General features: G+C 50.2%; 2 protein-coding genes across 4 annotated transcripts; one reads left to right on the plus strand and one right to left on the minus strand.

Annotated features, from left to right (window-relative positions):
- Nucleotides 1-942: 942 nt before the first annotated feature.
- wdr54 (WD repeat domain 54) lies at nucleotides 943-15866 on the minus strand. 3 transcript variants are annotated; one of them, XM_035784889.2, is made up of 10 exons: nucleotides 15765-15866; nucleotides 14686-14918; nucleotides 14472-14534; nucleotides 14150-14216; nucleotides 3169-3225; nucleotides 2924-3051; nucleotides 2631-2731; nucleotides 2306-2468; nucleotides 1995-2069; nucleotides 943-1902 (listed from the first exon to the last, which is right to left on the minus strand). In XM_035784889.2, exons 2-10 carry the CDS (start codon nucleotides 14908-14910, stop codon nucleotides 1771-1773), a joined length of 1011 nt encoding a protein of 336 aa, XP_035640782.1. In that variant the 5' UTR covers nucleotides 14911-14918; nucleotides 15765-15866; the 3' UTR covers nucleotides 943-1770. The 3 variants fall into 3 exon arrangements, with proteins under 3 accessions (XP_035640782.1, XP_035640779.1, XP_035640781.1); XM_035784886.2 differs by having other exon boundaries at nucleotides 14686-14978; nucleotides 15765-15858; XM_035784888.2 differs by lacking the exon at nucleotides 15765-15866 and adding an exon at nucleotides 15092-15752 and having other exon boundaries at nucleotides 14686-14978.
- On the plus strand, nucleotides 15836-21467 carry LOC118392887 (uncharacterized protein C2orf81 homolog). The gene is made up of 4 exons (XM_035784885.2): nucleotides 15836-15974; nucleotides 17878-18130; nucleotides 20006-20215; nucleotides 20471-21467. Exons 2-4 carry the CDS (start codon nucleotides 17891-17893, stop codon nucleotides 21326-21328), a joined length of 1308 nt encoding a protein of 435 aa, XP_035640778.1. The 5' UTR covers nucleotides 15836-15974; nucleotides 17878-17890; the 3' UTR covers nucleotides 21329-21467.
- Nucleotides 21468-21475: the final 8 nt, after the last annotated feature.

A 21475-nucleotide genomic window follows, 5' to 3' on the forward strand; every position in this document is an offset into this window, starting at 1 on the left:
TTCCTTAAGCCATTTTGCCTCAACTTTGGAAGTATGCTTGGGGTCATTGTCCATTTGGAAGCCAAGCTTTAACTTCCTGACTGATGTCTTGAGATGTTGCTTCAATATATCCACATAATTTTCCTTTCCTCATGATGCCATCTATTTTGTGACGTGTAGGAGTCCCTCCTGCAGCAAAGCACCCCCATAACATGATGCTGCCACCCCCATGCTTCACGGTTGGGATGGTGTTCTTCGGCTTGCAAGCCTCCCCCTTTTTCCTCCAAACATAACGATGGTCATTATGGCCAAACAGTTATATTTTTGTTTCATCAGACCAGAGGACATTTCTCCAAAAAGTACAATCTATAGACACTAGAGATCACGGCTCTGTCGCCGTGACCAGGAGACCCATGGGGTGGCGCACAATTGGCCCAGCGTCGTCCGGGTTAGGGGAGAGCCGGGAAGTCCTTGTCCCATCATGTTGGCAGGGATGTCCTTGTCCCATCGCACTCTAGCGACTCCTGTGGAGGGCCGGCGCATGCTCGCTGACACGGTCGCCAGGTATTCAGTGTTTCCTCCAACATGTTGGTGCGGCTGGCTTCCGGGTTAAGCGGGCATTGTCAAGAAGCAGTGCAGCTTGGCTGGACGCACAGCTCTCGACCTTTGCCTCTCCCGAATCCGTACGTGAGTTGCAGCAATGGGACAAGACTGTAACTACCGAATGGATACCACAAAATTAGGTAGAAAAAGGCATAATAAAAAAATTGTATTAATAAAATAATTCCCATCAAGTGGGTTAACCCTATTGGCGCGATGAGTAGAGTGTTTGCCATTGTGCCAGCGACCCAGGTTCTCTTCCCTGCCCCGCCATTCGTGACAATTTGCTACAAGCGCAGTTCGCTGCAAGCACACAACAACTAAGAAACACAAAGCACAAACAAATTAAATAGGATAAAGACAGTTATCTACAATAAATATTTATTGTCAAGTTCATTCATAGTTACAGTACATTTATACAGTGATGCTGTACAATAATAATATTCAAGACTTACTAAGTCAAAGGAATGTTACATTTCCAAACTGAATGCTGAACGACCTACATTACCATACACGTTGTAAATACTTGCAACAATGATATACTGAGACACCTGAGGACTTGTGCTGCTGTCAGCAACCCTACGTCGTTACAGTATAGCCTGCTACCTTCATTTTAAATCTGTACAACAGATTTATACACACTCATCTGTAGTTTCATGGTCCGTTACTCGCACGCACGCATGCACGCACGCACGCACGCACACACACAACATAGAGGAAACGTGTCAGCATAAGCCAGTATGTGATCAGTCAAAATATACAAGGTCACATCGCACTACAAATCATCTTTCTCCTCATATATCGTAAGATGCCTCACTTTTCCTTTCCCGCATTGATATGTAGGAAACTACTTGATAGAGACAACATTCTTCTATCTGACCTCTGGACCAAAGTTATTATATCCATGGGAGAGACGCTGTAGACATACATACTGTATCATGTCCTGTAGTTAGGTCATAGTAAATGGAGATGGGGTCACAGCCCTCGTTTGCTTCTGAGTTAACCTTCATAGGCTTTCAGTCTCTCTGTAGACCATTGATCTGGTGGAATTAGATGCTGCATGGTCTATCAGGCAGATGTTTCCTGCTGTAGGCTTCTCTTTTGTCACACACTCCCCAACAGAGATACTGCTGAGCTGACACACTCCGTTCACATGTCAACCTCACACACACTCACACACATCTACTGCTGTTAGACCTGTGTGTAGCGGATGATCTCACTCAGGTCGTAGCCCGTCACAGCGAAGGCGTAGCCGTCCCCATCGCAGAACTTAGCCCCGCAGATCTGGGTGTCTGTCACACACTCGTTATACATGTGCACGATCTGGAGGGAGAGAGAGGGAGGGAGGCAGTCAATGTCTGTCTGTGTGTGCGTGGTGTCGTGAGGTTCCTCCCTGGTATGGTTTGAGAGGTTACCTCCACACTGTTAGTCTCTGGGGTCATGGTCAGATGCCACACTCTAACCAGAGAGTCCTCAGCAGCAGAAAGAAGCTTGGAGCACAAACACACAGACAGACAGACAGGGAAAATGATCCATTAGCATCAGAATTCACTCCTTTACATTAAGATGTTTTGTCTTTCTACATGGATCTCTAGTAGCTTGCTTTAAAATCAGTTTGCATACAACTGGTGATAAACACAGTCCATTGTCTGGAGATAGATAGTCATATGGAAATTGCCAATCCCTCCCACTGCCCCATCCTGACAGCATCTGGTGTTGACCTCACCAGGCCAGAGAAGGGGGCGATGTCCAAGGAGTAGATCCAGCGTGCGTGGGCGTTGACCTCTGCGTGGACGATCCCTGTCACGGCCTCGTAGAGACGGATCTGCCCTGTGCCATAGCCTGCCACCACGGTTCCCTTCCACAGCTTCACTGAGGAGCAGCTCATACTGGTACAAGAAGAGGGCAGAGGTGTTGAGGTTAGTGGTGGCATTTCCACAGATGCCAGGCCAATGGCAAGAGGAACTCATAACTACAAGGCCTCTATGGCCTTATCTGAAGAAGGGAGTTCAAATGTGGTTAAAAGATCCTACTGTCAGTAACTCACTTACTCGAAACCAGGGATCTTGTTGAGCAGCTGGAAGTCCTCTCCTGACTTCCACACACAGAGATTGCCAGAGTCGTCAGCACTCACCATGTCTGCAATGCACTCCTGGGGGAGGGAGAGCATCAACGACAGGGTCAATATCTAAAGCTGTGATTGATGCATATTGACAGACAACTACACCTTCATCTGTCTGTCGGTTCTACATGGTTACGGTTATTATCGAACATAACACTTGGCCCCAGATGGATAATGCTTTTCCGAGATTAACAACAGACACATGGTGTTTGCGCATAGTACCAGGCTACCGGAACATTCTGAGGCCAAATCCGTGATGGACTCCTTGTGCTCCTCCAGCACCTCCGAGAGGGTGATGTTACTGCCTTTAATGGGGACGTCAAACACCAGCATAGAGCCAGACGAGATGCCTGCAGAGAGAGAGAGAGATGAAATTGGCTGGGTTTTGGTCAACATCCTGTCAGGTCTGAAGTGATTGCAGGAGAGAGAGGGAGAGGCCTAGCTTACCGTGCTCATTCTGTACTTACCCACACAGATGTATTTTTCCCGCACTGCTGCAATCCCTCGAGCAAACACTGCCTGAGCTGTGGGTACAGATCAGGATATATCATCAGCACGGTCCTCTGAGCTCACACACTCAACCTACAGTACACCAAACTCCTCTCCATGGCAAAGACACCCCTCCATGGCAGACACCCCTCCATGATAAAGACACTCCTCCATGGCAAAGACACCCCTCCATGGCAAAGACACCCCTCCATGGCAGACACCCCTCCATGGCAGACACTCCTCCATGGCAAAGACACCCCTCCTGGCAGACATCCATGGCAGACACCCTCCATGATAAAGACACCCCTCCATGGCAAAGACACCCCTCCATGGCAAATACACCCTCCATGGCAGACACCCTCCATGATAAAGACACCCCTCCATGATAAAGACACCCATCCATGGCAAAGACACCCCTCCATGGCAAATACACCCTCCATGGCAGACACCCCTCCATGATAAAGACACTCCTCCATGGAAAAGACACCCCTCCATGGCAAAGACACCCCTCCATGGCAAAGACACCCCTCCATGGCAAAGACACCCCTCCATGATAAAGACACCCCTCCATGGCAAAGACACCCCTCCATGGCAAAGACACCCCTCCATGGCAGACACCCCTCCATGGCAGACACCCCTCCATGATAAAGACACCCCTCCATGGCAAAGACACCCCTCCATGGCAAAGACACCCCTCCATGGCAAAGACACCCCTCCATGGCAAAGACACCCCTCCATGGCAGACACCCCTCCATGGCAAAGACACCCCTCCATGGCAAAGACACCCCTCCATGGCAAAGACACCCCTCCATGGCAAAGACACCCCTCCATGGCAAAGACACCCCTCCATGGCAGACACCCCTCCATGATAAAGACACCCCTCCATGATAAAGACACCCTCCATGATAAAGACACCCCTCCATGGCAAAGACACCCCTCCATGGCAAATACACCCTCCATGGCAGACACCCCTCCATGATAAAGACACCCCTCCATGATAAAGACACCCATACATGGCAAATACACCCCTCCATGGCAAATACACCCCTCCATGGCAAAGACACCCCTCCATGATAAAGACACCCCTCCATGGCAAAGACACCCCTCCATGGCAAAGACACCCCTCCATGGCAAAGACCCTCCATGGCAAAGACCCCCTCCATGGCAAAGACACCCCTCCATGGCAAAGACACCCCTCCATGGCAGACACCCCTCCATGATAAAGACACCCCTCCATGGCAAAGACACCCCTCCATGGCAAATACACCCCTCCATGATAAATACACCCCTCCATGATAAAGACACCCCTCCATGATAAAGACACCCATCCATGGCAAAGACACCCCTCCATGGCAAAGACACCCCTCCATGGCAAAGACACCCCTCCATGATAAAGACACCCCTCCATGGCAAAGACACCCCTCCATGGCAGACACCCCTCCATGGCAGACACCCTCCATGATAAAGACACCCCTCCATGATAAAGACACCCCTCCATGGCAAAGACACCCCTCCATGGCAGACACCCTCCATGGCAGACACCCCTCCATGATAAAGACACCCCTCCATGATAAAGACACCCTCCATGATAAAGACACCCCTCCATGGCAAATACACCCCTCCATGGCAAATACACCCCTCCATGGCAAATACACCCCTCCATGATAAAGACACCCATACATGGCAAAGACACCCCTCCATGGCAAATACACCCCTCCATGGCAAAGACACCCTCCATGATAAAGACACCCTCCATGATAAAGACACCCCTCCATGGCAAAGACACCCCTCCATGGCAAAGACACCCTCCATGGCAGACACCCCTCCATGGCAGACACCCTCCATGGCAGACACCCCTCCATGATAAAGACACCCCTCCATGGCAAAGACACCCTCCATGGCAAAGACACCCCTCCATGGCAAAGACACCCCTCCATGGCAGACACCCCTCCATGATAAAGACACCCCTCCATGGCAAAGACACCCCTCCATGGCAAAGACACCCCTCCATGGCAAAGACACCCCTCCATGGCAGACACCCCTCCATGGCAGACACCCCTCCATGGCACCCCTCCATGGCAGACACCCCTCCATGATAAAGACACCCTCCATGATAAAGACACCCCTCCATGGCAAAGACACCCCTCCATGGCAAATACACCCCTCCATGGCAGACACCCCTCCATGATAAAGACACCCCTCCATGATAAAGACACCATACATGGCAAAGACACCCCTCCATGGCAAATACACCCCTCCATGGCAAAGACACCCTCCATGATAAAGACACCCCTCCATGATAAAGACACCCCTCCATGGCAAAGACACCCCTCCATGGCAAAGACACCCCTCCATGGCAAAGACACCCCTCCATGGCAGACACCCTCCATGATAAAGACACCCCTCCATGGCAAAGACACCCTCCATGGCAAATACACCCCTCCATGGCAGACACCCCTCCATGATAAAGACACCCATCCATGGCAAAGACACCCCTCCATGGCAAATACACCCCTCCATGGCAAATACACCCCTCCATGGCAAATACACCCCTCCATGGCAAATACACCCCTCCATGGCAAATACACCCCTCCATGGCAAAGACACCCCTCCATGATAAAGACACCCCTCCATGGCAAAGACACCCCTCCATGGCAAAGACACCCCTCCATGGCAAAGACACCCCTCCATGGCAGACACCCCTCCATGATAAAGACACCCCTCCATGGCAAAGACACCCCTCCATGGCAGACACCCCTCCATGATAAAGACACTCCTCCATGGAAAAGACACCCCTCCATGGCAAAGACACCCCTCCATGGCAAAGACACCCCTCCATGGCAAAGACACCCTCCATGATAAAGACACCCCTCCATGGCAAAGACACCCCTCCATGGCAAAGACACCCCTCCATGGCAGACACCCCTCCATGGCAGACACTCCTCCATGGCAAAGACACCCCTCCATGGCAAAGACACCCCTCCATGGCAAAGACACCCCTCCATGGCAAAGACACCCCTCCATGGCAGACACCCCTCCATGGCAAAGACACCCTCCATGGCAAAGACACCCTCCATGGCAGACACCCCTCCATGGCAGACACCCCTCCATGATAAAGACACCCTCCATGATAAAGACACCCCTCCATGGCAAAGACACCCTCCATGGCAAATACACCCTCCATGGCAAATACACCCCTCCATGATAAAGACACCCTCCATGATAAAGACACCCATACATGGCAAAGACACCCCTCCATGGCAAATACACCCCTCCATGGCAAAGACACCCCTCCATGATAAAGACACCCCTCCATGATAAAGACACCCCTCCATGGCAAAGACACCCCTCCATGGCAAAGACACCCCTCCATGGCAAAGACACCCTCCATGGCAAAGACACCCCTCCATGGCAAAGACACCCCTCCATGGCAAAGACACCCTCCATGATAAAGACACCCCTCCATGATAAAGACACCCCTCCATGGCAAAGACACCCCTCCATGGCAAATACACCCTCCATGGCAAATACACCCCTCCATGGCAGACACCCCTCCATGATAAAGACACCCCTCCATGATAAAGACACCCTCCATGATAAAGACACCCATCCATGGCAAAGACACCCCTCCATGGCAAATACACCCCTCCATGGCAAAGACACCCCTCCATGATAAAGACACCCCTCCATGGCAAAGACACCCCTCCATGGCAGACACCCCTCCATGATAAAGACACCCCTCCATGATAAAGACACCCTCCATGGCAAAGACACCCTCCATGGCAAAGACACCCCTCCATGGCAAAGACACCCCTCCATGGCAAAGACACCCTCCATGATAAAGACACCCCTCCATGATAAAGACACCCCTCCATGGCAAAGACACCCCTCCATGGCAAATACACCCCTCCATGATAAAGACACCCCTCCATGATAAAGACACCCATACATGATAAAGACACCCATACATGGCAAAGACACCCCTCCATGGCAAATACACCCCTCCATGGCAAAGACACCCCTCCATGATAAAGACACCCCTCCATGGCAAAGACACCCCTCCATGGCAAAGACACCCTCCATGGCAGACACCCCTCCATGGCAGACACCCCTCCATGATAAAGACACCCCTCCATGGCAAAGACACCCCTCCATGGCAAAGACACCCTCCATGGCAGACACCCTCCATGGCAGACACCCCTCCATGATAAAGACACCCCTTCATGATAAAGACACCCCTCCATGGCAAAGACACCCCTCCATGGCAAATACACCCTCCATGGCAAATACACCCCTCCATGGCAGACACCCCTCCATGATAAAGACACCCATACATGGCAAAGACACCCCTCCATGGCAAAGACACCCTCCATGGCAAATACACCCTCCATGGCAAAGACACCCCTCCATGATAAAGACACCCCTCCATGGCAAAGACACCCTCCATGGCAAAGACACCCCTCCATGGCAAAGACACCCCTCCATGGCAAAGACACCCCTCCATGGCAAAGACACCCCTCCATGGCAAAGACACCCCTCCATGGCAAAGACACCCTCCATGGCAAAGACACCCCTCCATGATAAAGACACCCCTCCATGGCAAAGACACCCTCCATGGCAAATACACCCTCCATGGCAAAGACACCCCTCCATGGCAAAGACACCCTCCATGGCAAAGACACCCTCCATGGCAAAGACACCCTCCATGGCAAAGACACCCCTCCATGATAAAGACACCCCTCCATGGCAAAGACACCCCTCCATGGCAAATACACCCCTCCATGGCAAATACACCCCTCCATGGCAGACACCCCTCCATGATAAAGACACCCTCCATGATAAAGACACCCCTCCATGATAAAGACACCCATCCATGGCAAAGACACCCCTCCATGGCAAATACACCCCTCCATGGCAAAGACACCCCTCCATGATAAAGACACCCCTCCATGGCAAAGACACCCCTCCATGGCAGACACCCCTCCATGGCAGACACCCCTCCATGATAAAGACACCCCTCCATGGCAAAGACACCCCTCCATGATAAAGACACCCTCCATGGCAAAGACACCCCTCCATGGCAAAGACACCCCTCCATGGCAAATACACCCCTCCATGGCAAAGACACCCTCCATGATAAAGACACCCCTCCATGGCAAAGACACCCCTCCATGGCAGACACCCCTCCATGGCAGACACCCCTCCATGATAAAGACACCCCTCCATGGCAAAGACACCCTCCATGATAAAGACACCCCTCCATGGCAAAGACACCCCTCCATGGCAAAGACACCCTCCATGGCAAAGACACCCTCCATGGCAAAGACACCCTCCATGATAAAGACACCCTCCATGATAAAGACACCCCTCCATGATAAAGACACCCCTCCATGGCAAAGACACCCCTCCATGGCAAATACACCCCTCCATGGCAGACACCCTCCATGATAAAGACACCCCTCCATGATAAAGACACCCATACATGGCAAATACACCCCTCCATGGCAAATACACCCTCCATGGCAAAGACACCCCTCCATGATAAAGACACCCTCCATGGCAAAGACACCCCTCCATGGCAAAGACACCCTCCATGGCAAAGACCCCTCCATGGCAAAGACCCCTCCATGGCAAAGACACCCCTCCATGGCAAAGACACCCCTCCATGGCAGACACCCCTCCATGATAAAGACACCCCTCCATGGCAAAGACACCCCTCCATGGCAAATACACCCCTCCATGATAAATACACCCCTCCATGATAAAGACACCCCTCCATGATAAAGACACCCATCCATGGCAAAGACACCCTCCATGGCAAATACACCCCTCCATGGCAAAGACACCCCTCCATGATAAAGACACCCCTCCATGGCAAAGACACCCCTCCATGGCAGACACCCCTCCATGGCAGACACCCCTCCATGATAAAGACACCCCTCCATGATAAAGACACCCCTCCATGGCAAAGACACCCCTCCATGGCAGACACCCCTCCATGGCAGACACCCCTCCATGATAAAGACACCCCTCCATGATAAAGACACCCTCCATGATAAAGACACCCCTCCATGGCAAATACACCCTCCATGGCAAATACACCCCTCCATGGCAAATACACCCTCCATGATAAAGACAGATTGCCATGGCAAAGACACCCCTCCATGGCAAATACACCCCTCCATGGCAAAGACACCCCTCCATGATAAAGACACCCCTCCATGGCAAAGACACCCCTCCATGGCAAAGACACCCCTCCATGGCAGACACCCCTCCATGGCAGACACCCCTCCATGGCAGACACCCCTCCATGATAAAGACACCCCTCCATGGCAAAGACACCCCTCCATGGCAAAGACACCCTCCATGGCAAAGACACCCCTCCATGGCAGACACCCCTCCATGATAAAGACACCCCTCCATGATAAAGACACCCCTCCATGGCAAAGACACCCCTCCATGGCAAATACACCCCTCCATGGCAGACACCCCTCCATGATAAAGACACCCCTCCATGATAAAGACACCCATACATGGCAAATACACCCCTCCATGGCAAATACACCCTCCATGGCAAAGACACCCCTCCATGATAAAGACACCCCTCCATGGCAAAGACACCCCTCCATGGCAAAGACACCCCTCCATGGCAAAGACCCCCTCCATGGCAAAGACACCCCTCCATGGCAAAGACACCCCTCCATGGCAGACACCCTCCATGATAAAGACACCCCTCCATGATAAAGACACCCCTCCATGGCAAAGACACCCCTCCATGGCAAATACACCCTCCATGATAAATACACCCTCCATGATAAAGACACCCCTCCATGATAAAGACACCCATCCATGGCAAAGACACCCTCCATGGCAAATACACCCCTCCATGGCAAAGACACCCCTCCATGATAAAGACACCCCTCCATGGCAAAGACACCCCTCCATGGCAGACACCCCTCCATGGCAGACACCCCTCCATGATAAAGACACCCCTCCATGATAAAGACACCCTCCATGGCAAAGACACCCTCCATGGCAGACACCCCTCCATGGCAGACACCCCTCCATGATAAAGACACCCCTCCATGATAAAGACACCCCTCCATGATAAAGACACCCCTCCATGGCAAATACACCCCTCCATGGCAAATACACCCTCCATGGCAAATACACCCCTCCATGATAAAGACACCCATACATGGCAAAGACACCCCTCCATGGCAAATACACCCCTCCATGGCAAAGACACCCCTCCATGATAAAGACACCCCTCCATGGCAAAGACACCCCTCCATGGCAAAGACACCCCTCCATGGCAGACACCCTCCATGGCAGACACCCCTCCATGGCAGACACCCCTCCATGATAAAGACACCCCTCCATGGCAAAGACACCCCTCCATGGCAAAGACACCCCTCCATGGCAGACACCCCTCCATGATAAAGACACCCCTCCATGGCAAAGACACCCTCCATGGCAAAGACACCCCTCCATGGCAAAGACACCCCTCCATGGCAGACACCCCTCCATGGCAGACACCCCTCCATGGCAGACACCCCTCCATGGCAGACACCCCTCCATGATAAAGACACCCCTCCATGATAAAGACACCCCTCCATGGCAAAGACACCCCTCCATGGCAAATACACCCTCCATGGCAGACACCCCTCCATGATAAAGACACCCCTCCATGATAAAGACACCCCTCCATGGCAAAGACACCCCTCCATGGCAAAGACACCCCTCCATGGCAAAGACACCCCTCCATGATAAAGACACCCCTCCATGGCAAAGACACCCCTCCATGGCAAAGACACCCCTCCATGGCAAAGACACCCCTCCATGGCAAAGACACCCCTCCATGGCAGACACCCCTCCATGATAAAGACACTCCTCCATGGCAAAGACACCCCTCCATGGCAAATACACCCCTCCATGGCAGACACCCCTCCATGATAAAGACACCCATCCATGGCAAAGACACCCTCCATGGCAAATACACCCCTCCATGGCAAATACACCCCTCCATGGCAAATACACCCCTCCATGGCAAATACACCCCTCCATGGCAAATACACCCCTCCATGGCAAATACACCCCTCCATGGCAAAGACACCCCTCCATGATAAAGACACCCCTCCATGGCAAAAGACACCCCTCCATGGCAGACACCCCTCCATGGCAGACACCCCTCCATGATAAAGACACCCCTCCATGGCAAAGACACCCCTCCATGGCAGACACCCCTCCATGATAAAGACACCCCTCCATGATAAAGACACCCCTCCATGATAAAGACACCCATCCATGGCAAAGACACCCCTCCATGGCAAATACACCCTCCATGGCAAAGACACCCCTCCATGATAAAGACACTCCTCCATGATAAAGACACTCCTCCATGGCAAAGACACCCCTCCATGGCAAAGACACCCCTCCATGGCAGACACCCCTCCATGGCAGACACCCCTCCATGACAAAGACACCCCTCCATGGCAAAGACACCCCTCCATGGCAAAGACACCCCTCCATGGCAAAGACACCCCTCCATGGCAAAGACACCCCTCCATGGCAAAGACACCCCTCCATGGCAAAGACACCCCTCCATGGCAAAGACACCCCTCCATGGCAGACACCCCTCCATGATAAAGACACCCCTCCATGATAAAGACACCCCTCCATGGCAAAGACACCCCTCCATGGCAAATACACCCTCCATGGCAAATACACCCTCCATGATAAAGACACCCCTCCATGATAAAGACACCCATACATGGCAAAGACACCCCTCCATGGCAAATACACCCTCCATGGCAAAGACACCCTCCATGATAAAGACACCTCTCCATGGCAAAGACACCCTCCATGGCAAAGACACCCCTCCATGGCAAAGACACCCCTCCATGGCAAAGACACCCCTCCATGGCAAAGACACCCCTCCATGGCAAAGACACCCCTCCATGATAAAGACACCCTCCATGGCAAAGACACCCTCCATGGCAAATACACCCCTCCATGGCAAATACCCCTCCATGGCAGACACCCTCCATGATAAAGACACCCCTCCATGATAAAGACACCCCTCCATGATAAAGACACCCATCCATGGCAAAGACACCCCTCCATGGCAAATACACCCCTCCATGGCAAAGACACCCCTCCATGATAAAGACACCCCTCCATGGCAAAGACACCCCTCCATGGCAAAGACACCCCTCCATGATAAAGACACCCCTCCATGATAAAGACACCCTCCATGATAAAGACACCCTCCATGATAAAGACACCCATCCATGGCAAAGACACCCCTCCATGGCAAATACACCCCTCCATGGCAAAGACACCCCTCCATGATAAAGACACCCCTCCATGGCAAAGACACCCCTCCATGGCAGACACCCCTCCATGGCAGACACCCCTCCATGATAAAGACACCCTCCATGGCAAAGACACCCCTCCATGGCAAAGACACCCCTCCATGGCAAAGACACCCCTCCATGGCAAAGACACCCCTCCATGGCAAATACACCCCTCCATGGCAAAGACACCCCTCCATGATAAAGACACCCCTCCATGGCAAAGACACCCCTCCATGGCAGACACCCCTCCATGGCAGACACCCCTCCATGATAAAGACACCCTCCATGGCAAAGACACCCCTCCATGATAAAGACACCCTCCATGGCAAAGACACCCCTCCATGGCAAAGACACCCCTCCATGGCAAAGACACCCTCCATGGCAAAGACACCCCTCCATGGCAGACACCCCTCCATGGCAGACACCCCTCCATGATAAAGACACCCCTCCATGGCAAAGACACCCCTCCATGGCAAACACCCCTCCATGATAAAGACACCCCTCCATGATAAAGACACCCCTCCATGATAAAGACACCCATCCATGGCAAAGACACCCCTCCATGGCAAATACACCCCTCCATGGCAAATACACCCCTCCATGGCAAAGACACCCCTCCATGATAAAGACACCGCTCCATGGCAAAGACACCCCTCCATGGCAGACACCCCTCCATGGCAGACACCCTCCATGGCAGACACCCCTCCATGGCAGACACCCCTCCATGATAAAGACACCCCTCCATGGCAAAGACACCCCTCCATGGCAAAGACACCCCTCCATGGCAGACACCCTCCATGATAAAGACACCCCTCCATGATAAAGACACCCCTACATGGCAAAGACACCCCTCCATGGCAAATACACCCCTCCATGGCAGACACCCCTCCATGATAAAGACACCCCTCCATGATAAAGACACCCTCCATGGCAAAGACACCCCTCCATGGCAAATACACCCCTCCATGGCAAAGACACCCCTCCATGATAAAGACACCCTCCATGGCAAAGACACCCCTCCATGGCAAAGACACCCCTCCATGGCAGACACCCTCCATGATAAAGACCCCTCCATGGCAAAGACACCCCTCCATGGCAAAGACACCCCTCCATGGCAAAGACACCCCTCCATGGCAGACACCCCTCCATGACACTCCTCCATGGCAAAGACACCCCTCCATGGCAAAGACACCCCTCCATGGCAAAGACACCCCTCCATGGCAAAGACACCCCTCCATGGCAAAGACACCCCTCCATGATAAAGACACTCCTCCATGGCAAAGACACCCCTCCATGGCAAAGACACCCCTCCATGATAAAGACACCCCTCCATGATAAAGACACCCCTCCATGATAAAGACACCCCTCCATGATAAAGACACCCCTCCATGATAAAGACACCCATCCATGGTAAAGCTGGCCACCAGACAATCACACAGCAGAGAGAGAAAAGGACTCCTGTAGGAGAGCTTCTGTAGCTGTTACTAGGTAGAGATAAAGGAGCAGCTCATTCATATCCAAAGGAAGAGTCTCTCTTGGGTTTGTGTGCACTGGTAAGGGTTAGAGGAGACTCAGTATTTGTATATGGGGCAGAAGTTACCTGTTTGGGTTTCAGGCGTGTCCAGTGCATGCCAGTATACCATTATGGATCCATCCGACTCATACATCTGGAACACAGACACACCTGTCAAGACCTGACCAACAGGCGGACAGCATTGTACAAGGCCACACACATGTTACAGGAGGCTGCAGAGGGGAGGACGGCTCATAATAATATCTGGAACGGCGCGAATGGAATGATATCAAACACATAGAAACCATGTGTTTGATACCATTCCACTCCAGCCTTTAACACAAGCCATCCTTCCAAATGTAGTTAACACCAACCTCCTGTGACATGCACGCACACACAATCCACTCACCTGGATGCCTTTCTGAGAGGTGAGCACCAGGATGTCACGAGATGGGAGGACACACCAGGCTGCCTGAAAGGAGAGACAGCAAGTTTCCCCTTCAACAAAAAATAAAATACTGCACCAACTCATGTCCATCTAACATGGACATTAAAGAAGGAAGTAGACCCATATCATTCATGATCCACTGACACCCTCTTGGTCAGCTCTAATAACAGTCTACCTGCATGATGAGGGAGGAGCTGGTAGCTACGTTGGCCTCTTTGGACTGCAGCTGGCGGTGGGAGTAGTTGAGTCCGTCCCAAGAAGCACTGACCATATTGACCATGTTGGCGTGTACCACTGTGAAATAGGTCAGGCTCCGCGGGGCTATGCGCAGCACGCTCAGGTTGTTGTATAGCGCAGACGCACTGCTTTTCATCTGAATGCTTTTCTCTTTGTGGTACATCTTTCAATCTTATCAATTCAATTGGGTAAAAAGGGAGAGTGCAAATAGTGTACTTAATGACGACAATTCTGGGGAACAATGAGAAATAAAGCTGGTTAGTATTGCAGTGTGTGTCAGTATGTCGCTGTGTCTCCGAGTTGGGTGAGATGTGGGAAAAGAAGTAGCGTAAAATATGTCATACCAAAAAACACAATGGCAGCTACATAATGTTGCCCAACGTGAAGATGATCATTCTCATTGAGCAAGTTCAGCGAACATGCTGACCTACTAGCCAGCTAACGTTAGTCATCCAAATTATTTTTGACCATGCCACACTGGGCCCTTGAATCAAGCTAGCTGTATAGCTAATCAGCTTGACATGCACTCCTATGAATTGGAAGACGTTAGAAGCCATCTAGTTCAGTCTCGCCATTGCCGGCTAAATTACCTAACGTATACGTTACATCAATTAGGAACTAAGTTAGTTAGCTAATGCAATGCAATTCAGCAAAATATAGTTAGTTAGCTAATGTACTGCAATTCAGCTAAATGTAGTTAGTTAGCTAATGTAATGCAATTCAGCAAAATGTAGTTAGTTAGCTAATGTAATGCAATTCAGCAAACATAAATAGTTAGCTAAATTCGCCTTTAAGTCTATTCATCTTTCTTACGCTAGCTAGCTAACGTTGGCTAGCTACTGCAAGCAAGCCTAAGCTTGGAGGCAAGTATTGTCGAACAGAATACCGTATTGTGAACTAACGTTAGCTTCTATCATATATTCTGCTAGACAAATACAGTTAGCAATATTCTATGTTACGTTATTCATTCATCAACAAGTGCTAAATAGATTGCATTTCATTTAGCGAGGAGATTACCATTGCGCGTCCTTTGCAGCCATAGTGACAGCTCCACCTTTGCGTGAAACGTCATACGTTTTGTGTACACAAAAAAAGGTAGTGGCGTTTTCAGTTGCCAAGCAATCCTGTCTTTTTGGGTTGGAAAAAAAGTAGGGCAACGAGAGAAGTGTTCTTGTTCTTCTCCCATCAGATTGAAGGCAAAGATTTTCAGCCTGCTCTTTGTTTAAGGTACCTAAATATTGTTATCTAGATTAGAAAGCAACCTTGTTATGTTTGTTGATGCATTGCTTCACTTGGCTAGGTTGTTCAATCACTGCAGGCAGCTTCAAAGATTTTTCACTTCTTGTCCAATACAAGGTGGTGAGGGCTGTGTTATTGTTGCACTCAGCAGACAGTCTGGTGTGTTTCAAGAAAGTGACAACTCTCTCCAAGTAGAAAACCCACCAAGAAGGCCTATTGTAACTCCATCCATAAAATATAAATGTACAAATTAATCTAGTACTTTTGAAGGGAGTGAGAGTAGAAAAGGACAAGATTTTGAACCAGAACTATAACTAAAAGTTATTGCTTTGAATGGCTGCACATTTAATAGTATCCTACATCTTTTTTTCACTCACGCAATTCTAATCTAACCTCAGCAAAATAAGAAACGTCCCTTTTTCAGGACCCTGTCTTTCAAAGATAATCCGTAAAAATCTAAATAACTTCACAGATCTTCATTGTAAATGGTTTAAACACTGTTTCCCATGCTTGTTCAATGAACAATAAACAATTAATGAACATGCACTTGTGGAACGGTCGTTAAGACATTAACAGCTTACAGACGGTAGGTAATTAACATCACAGTTTATGAAAACTTAGGACACTAAAGAGGCCTTTCTACTGACTCTGAAAAACACCAAAAGAAAGATGCCCAGGGTCCCTGCTCATCTGTGTGAACGTGCCTTAGGCATGCTGCAAGGAGACATGAGGACTGCAGATGTGGCCAGGGCAATAAATTGCAATGTCCGTACTGTGGGATGCCTAAGACAGCACTACAGGGAGACAGGACGAACAGCTGATCATTTTCGCAGTGGCAGACCATGTGTAACAACACCTGCACAGGATCGGTACATCTGAACATCACACCTGCGGGACAGGTACAGGATGGCAACAACAACTGCCCGAGTTACACCAGGAATGCACAATCCCTCCATCGGTGCTCAGACTGTCCGCAATAGGCTGACAGAGGCTGGACTGAGGGCTTATAGGCCTGTTGTAAGGCAGATCCTCAACAGACATCACCGGCAATAACGTTGCCTATGGGCACAAACCCACCGTCACTGGACCGGACAGGACTGGCAAAAAGTGCTCTTCACTGAAGAGTCTAGGTTTTGTCTCACCAGGGGTGATGGTCGGATTCACGTTTATCGTCGAAGGAATGAGCATTATACCGAGGCCTGTACTCTGGAGCGGGATCGATTTGGAGGTGGAGGGTCCGTCATAATCTGGGGCGATGTGTCACAGCATCATCGGACTGAGCTTGTTGTCATTGCAGGCAATCTCAACGCTGTGCGTTACAGGGAAGACATCCTTCTCCCTCATGTGGTACCCTTCCTACAAGCTCATCCTGACATGACCCTCCAGCATGACAATGCCACCAGCCATACTGCTTGTTCTGTGCGTGATTTCCTGCAAGACAGGAATGTCAGTGTTCTACCATGGCCAGCGAAGAGCCCGGATCTCAGTCCCATTGAGCACGCTCTGGGACCGGTTGGATCGGAGGGTGAGGGCTAGGGACATTCCCCCCAGAAATGTCAGAGAACTTGCAGGTGCCTTGGTGGAAGAGTGGGATAACATCTCACAGCAAGAACTGGCAAATCTGGTGCAGTCCATGAGGAGGAGATGCACTGCAGTACTTAATGCAGCTGGTGGCCACACCAGATACTGACTGTTACTTTAGATTTGGACCCTCCCTTTGTTCAGGGACCATTTCTGGTTAGTCACATGTCTGTGGAACTTGTTCAGTTTATGTCTCAGTTGTTGAATCTTGTTATGTTCATACAAATATTTATACATGTTAAGTTTGCTGAAAATAAATGCAGTTGACAGTAAGAGGACTTTTCTTTTTGTGGCTTATGTGCTTACTCAGGCTCCCGGCAAAGATGTCCCGCGCTGCATCAAAGTCCCGTGCTGAGAAGGGGCGCACCAACTCTGCTCCTGCACCCCCCCCTCCTCCTTCCCAGAGTCCAGATGTGGTGGACATTGTCCCGGGCCGCCTGACAGAGTCTAACTGGGTGTCCATGCTAGTGCAGGAGGAAGGAGAGGAGGTGGTGGTGGAGGTCCTGTATGAATTCATGAACCATATCATGGAGAAATGTTACACTGTGTACCTCCAGAGACAGGTGAGGCCTTACGTTCACAGGTGGACACTCCCTGTGTCAGACAGTAGTCTCATACATTCACAGTGCAGAGATGACATTCTGATTTTGTTTCAAACAAATATTAATAAATGTACTATAGCCAATGAAGAATCCTTCAGTTTACGTGGCTTATCAGTTTAATGTGGGCAGTATACAGTGCATTCGGAAAATATTCAGACACCTTCCATTTGTCCACATTATGTTATGTTACAGCCTTATTCTAAAATGGATTAAATAAAAATAAATGTTCATCAATCTACACACCATACCCCATAATGACAAAGCGAAAACAGGTTTTTAGAAATGTTTACAAATTTATTAAAACAGATACCTTATTTACATAAGTATTCAGACCCTTTGCTATGCGACTCGAAATTGAGCTCAGGCGCATCCTGTTTCCATTGAGATGTTTCTATAACTTGATGGGAGTCCACCTGTGGTAAATTAAATTGTTTGGACATGATTTGGAAAGGCACACACCTGTCTATATAAGGTCCCACAGTTGACAGTGCATGTCAGAGAAAAAACCAAGCCATGAGGTCGAAGTAATACTCCATAGAGCTCAGAGACAGGATTGTGTCGAGGCACAGATGTGGGGAAGGGTACCAAAAAATGTCTGCAGCATTTAAGGTCCCCAAGAACACAGTAGCCTTCATGATTCTTAAATGGAAGAAGTTTGGAACCACCAAGACTCTTCCTAGAGCTGGCCGCCCGGCCGGCCAAACTGAGCAATCAGAGGAGAAGGGCCTTGGTCAGGGAGGTGACCAAGAACCCGATGTTCACTCTGACAGAGCCCCAGAGTTCCTCTGTGAAGATGGGAGAACCTTCCAGAAGGACAACCAATACTGCATCACTCCACCAATCAGGCCTTTATGGTAGAGTGGCCAGACGGAAGCCACTCCTCAGTAAAAGGCACATGACATCCCACTTGCAGTTTGCCAAAAGACTCTGAGACCATGCGAAACAAGATTCTCTGGTCTGCTGAAACCAAGATTTAACTTTTTGGCCTGAATACCAAGCGTCACGTCTGGAGGAAACCTGGCATCATCCCTATGGTGAAGCATGGTGGTGGCAGGGACTGGGAGACTAGTCAGGATCAAGGAAAAGTTGAAAGGCGCAAAGTACAGAGAGATCCTTGATGAAAACCTGCTCCAGAGCACTCAGGAACTCAGACTGGGGTGAAGGTTCACCTTCCAACAGGACAACAACCCTAAGCACACAGCCAAGATAATGCAGGAGTGGCTTCGGGACAAGTCTCTGAATGGCCTTGAGTGGCCCAGCCAGAGTCCGGACTTGAACCTGATCGAACATCTCTGGAGAGACCTGAAAATAGTTGTGCAGCGACGCTCCCCATCCAACCTGACAGAGCTTGAGAGGATCTGCAGAGAAGAAACGGGAGAAACTCCCCAAATACAGGTTTGCCAAGCTTGTAGCGTCATACCCAAGAAGACTAGGGACTGTAATCGCTGCTCAAGGTGCTTCAACAAAGTACTGAGTAAAGGGTCTGAATACTTATGTAAATGTGATATTTTATTTTTATTTTCTAAAAACCTGTTTTTGCTTTGTCATTATGGGGTATTGTGTGTAGTTTGATGAGGGAACAACACAATTTAATCCATTTTAAAATAGGCTGTAATGTAACAAAGTGTGGAAAATGTCAAGGGGCCTGAATACTTTCCGAATGCACTGTATATACTATTGATTTAATCAATTCACTTTACAATAAGTGCCTTCCTTTGCTCAGAGGATCAAATGCACTGTTTCAATCTGGCTGGTGACCAATTTCCCTTTACTATCCTCTCACCAATAATGCTGCTAATTCTTTGCGGGACTGACAATGAAATGTCTCCTCTCTAGCCAGAGTTATTCACAACGTCTTGGGCCCGAGATTCTTTGGTGCAGATTCTGGAGTGGCAGTTCCTGGTCCAGGATGAGGGGGAAGGACCAGACAGTGCCCCCTCCTGGGAAGAAGATTCAGAGCCCCTGCCGTCAACTACAGACTCCTGGGCACAAGGCTGTGTGCAGGTTCTGCAAGTCAAGCCAACAAAATACCCTTCTCCCCTACAGGTAGCTCTGAACAATACTCCATCGAGCTGCATTGTGTTTCCACTCTAACAAGTCTACCTGGAAATAAGCCAAAATGTCAAGGATATATCTAGCAGTAAATATGTAGTAGTAAAGGAAGTAGAGAACTCCATGAAGTATATTGTTTGAAGCTAGTTGCTTGCTTACCGGTGAGTGGCCGGTGTAATGCTAATACCTGAAAGCTAATCATTTAATCATAATAATGTAATCTAACACATCTCTGGTGTTTTCCTCCAGAGGTCCACTCCGGTTGGTGAGGCGGCTGGACGGACAGGTCATAGGGCCAATCACAAGACTCACACAGTGAGCCAGCTTAGTTCCTCTCCCAAGCATTCCAGAAAAGACAGAAAAGCCAGAGAGCCACCAGGTTTTAGGGGTTTCAAACTATCCCCTGCTCCCCCACCCATAACTGAGGGAGGGACCTGGAGGCAGCATCACACATCACCCACCACTCCTACAGAGGACTACCTGCAGTCTCCAAGGCATTCTCTGAACAGCTCAGTGACTGAGGAAGAAGAGTATGTAGAGACATGCCCAAACATTTCTGTCCAAAGTGCTAAGCTCCGCCCTCAGCGTGGAGGCCTCCCATCCTTGCGAAGACTGGATCTTGCCCGTCTTCCACGCCATCGTGTCTGGCCCCAATATGAAGTGCTGGATGCCAGTCCCTCAAAGCGCCATCCATTGAGACCCGGAGGTCCACTGGCAGCAGGGCAGAATCTCGAGAAACAACACACCACACAGACAAAGGCAATGAAACCCTTGACCAACGACAAAGGCCCATCCATGGCCCAGAGGAGAAGTGCCCTGACTGGGGCAGTCTCTCTGACCATTAAAAGGAGGAGTATTCTGCATGGGGGCAACAGTGAGGGGATTGTACCCTTCTCTGGCACCCTGATGCTTGATAGCATGGAGCTGGCCCCTGGGGTCACTTTCAAAGGCCCCCAGGGGACCCGTTTCAGCCCCCTCAAAGGATGCCCAGCCCAGCTAGAGCACAGTGCAGAGCTGAGGCCCATACGGAACAATCTGCCTGTGCCACTGTTTTCCCTGGAGCAGCTGACGGCCGGACCAGACCCTCAGGTCAACACACTGATTTGACACCAACTGGGCCATTACTCAAGAACTTTGGGAAGGTCAATTACTGAAGACAAAATAATGGGATCCATTTCATGACAATAACTTCAAGAATGAAAGAAATTTACAAATTGTTGAGATTAAATAACGTTAAAAATATATATATATTTA

Source organism: Oncorhynchus keta, chromosome 14 (assembly GCF_023373465.1).
Source record: "Oncorhynchus keta strain PuntledgeMale-10-30-2019 chromosome 14, Oket_V2, whole genome shotgun sequence".
Classification (NCBI taxonomy): Eukaryota; Metazoa; Chordata; class Actinopteri; order Salmoniformes; family Salmonidae; genus Oncorhynchus; species Oncorhynchus keta.

Coding starts and splice junctions, on each gene's coding strand:
- wdr54 (XM_035784889.2), bottom strand. CDS start 14,910: ATGTACCACAAAGAGAAAAGCATTCAGATGAAAAGCAGTGCGTCTGCG. Junction 14,535..14,685: donor GCTCCTCCCTCATCATGCAG/GTAGACTGTTAT, acceptor CTCTCCTTTCAG/GCAGCCTGGTGTGTCCTCCC. Junction 2,732..2,923: donor CAGAATGTTCCGGTAGCCTG/GTACTATGCGCA, acceptor TCCCTCCCCCAG/GAGTGCATTGCAGACATGGT.
- LOC118392887 (XM_035784885.2), top strand. CDS start 17,891: ATGTCCCGCGCTGCATCAAAGTCCCGTGCTGAGAAGGGGCGCACCAAC. Junction 18,131..20,005: donor CTGTGTACCTCCAGAGACAG/GTGAGGCCTTAC, acceptor TCTCCTCTCTAG/CCAGAGTTATTCACAACGTC. Junction 20,216..20,470: donor AATACCCTTCTCCCCTACAG/GTAGCTCTGAAC, acceptor GTTTTCCTCCAG/AGGTCCACTCCGGTTGGTGA.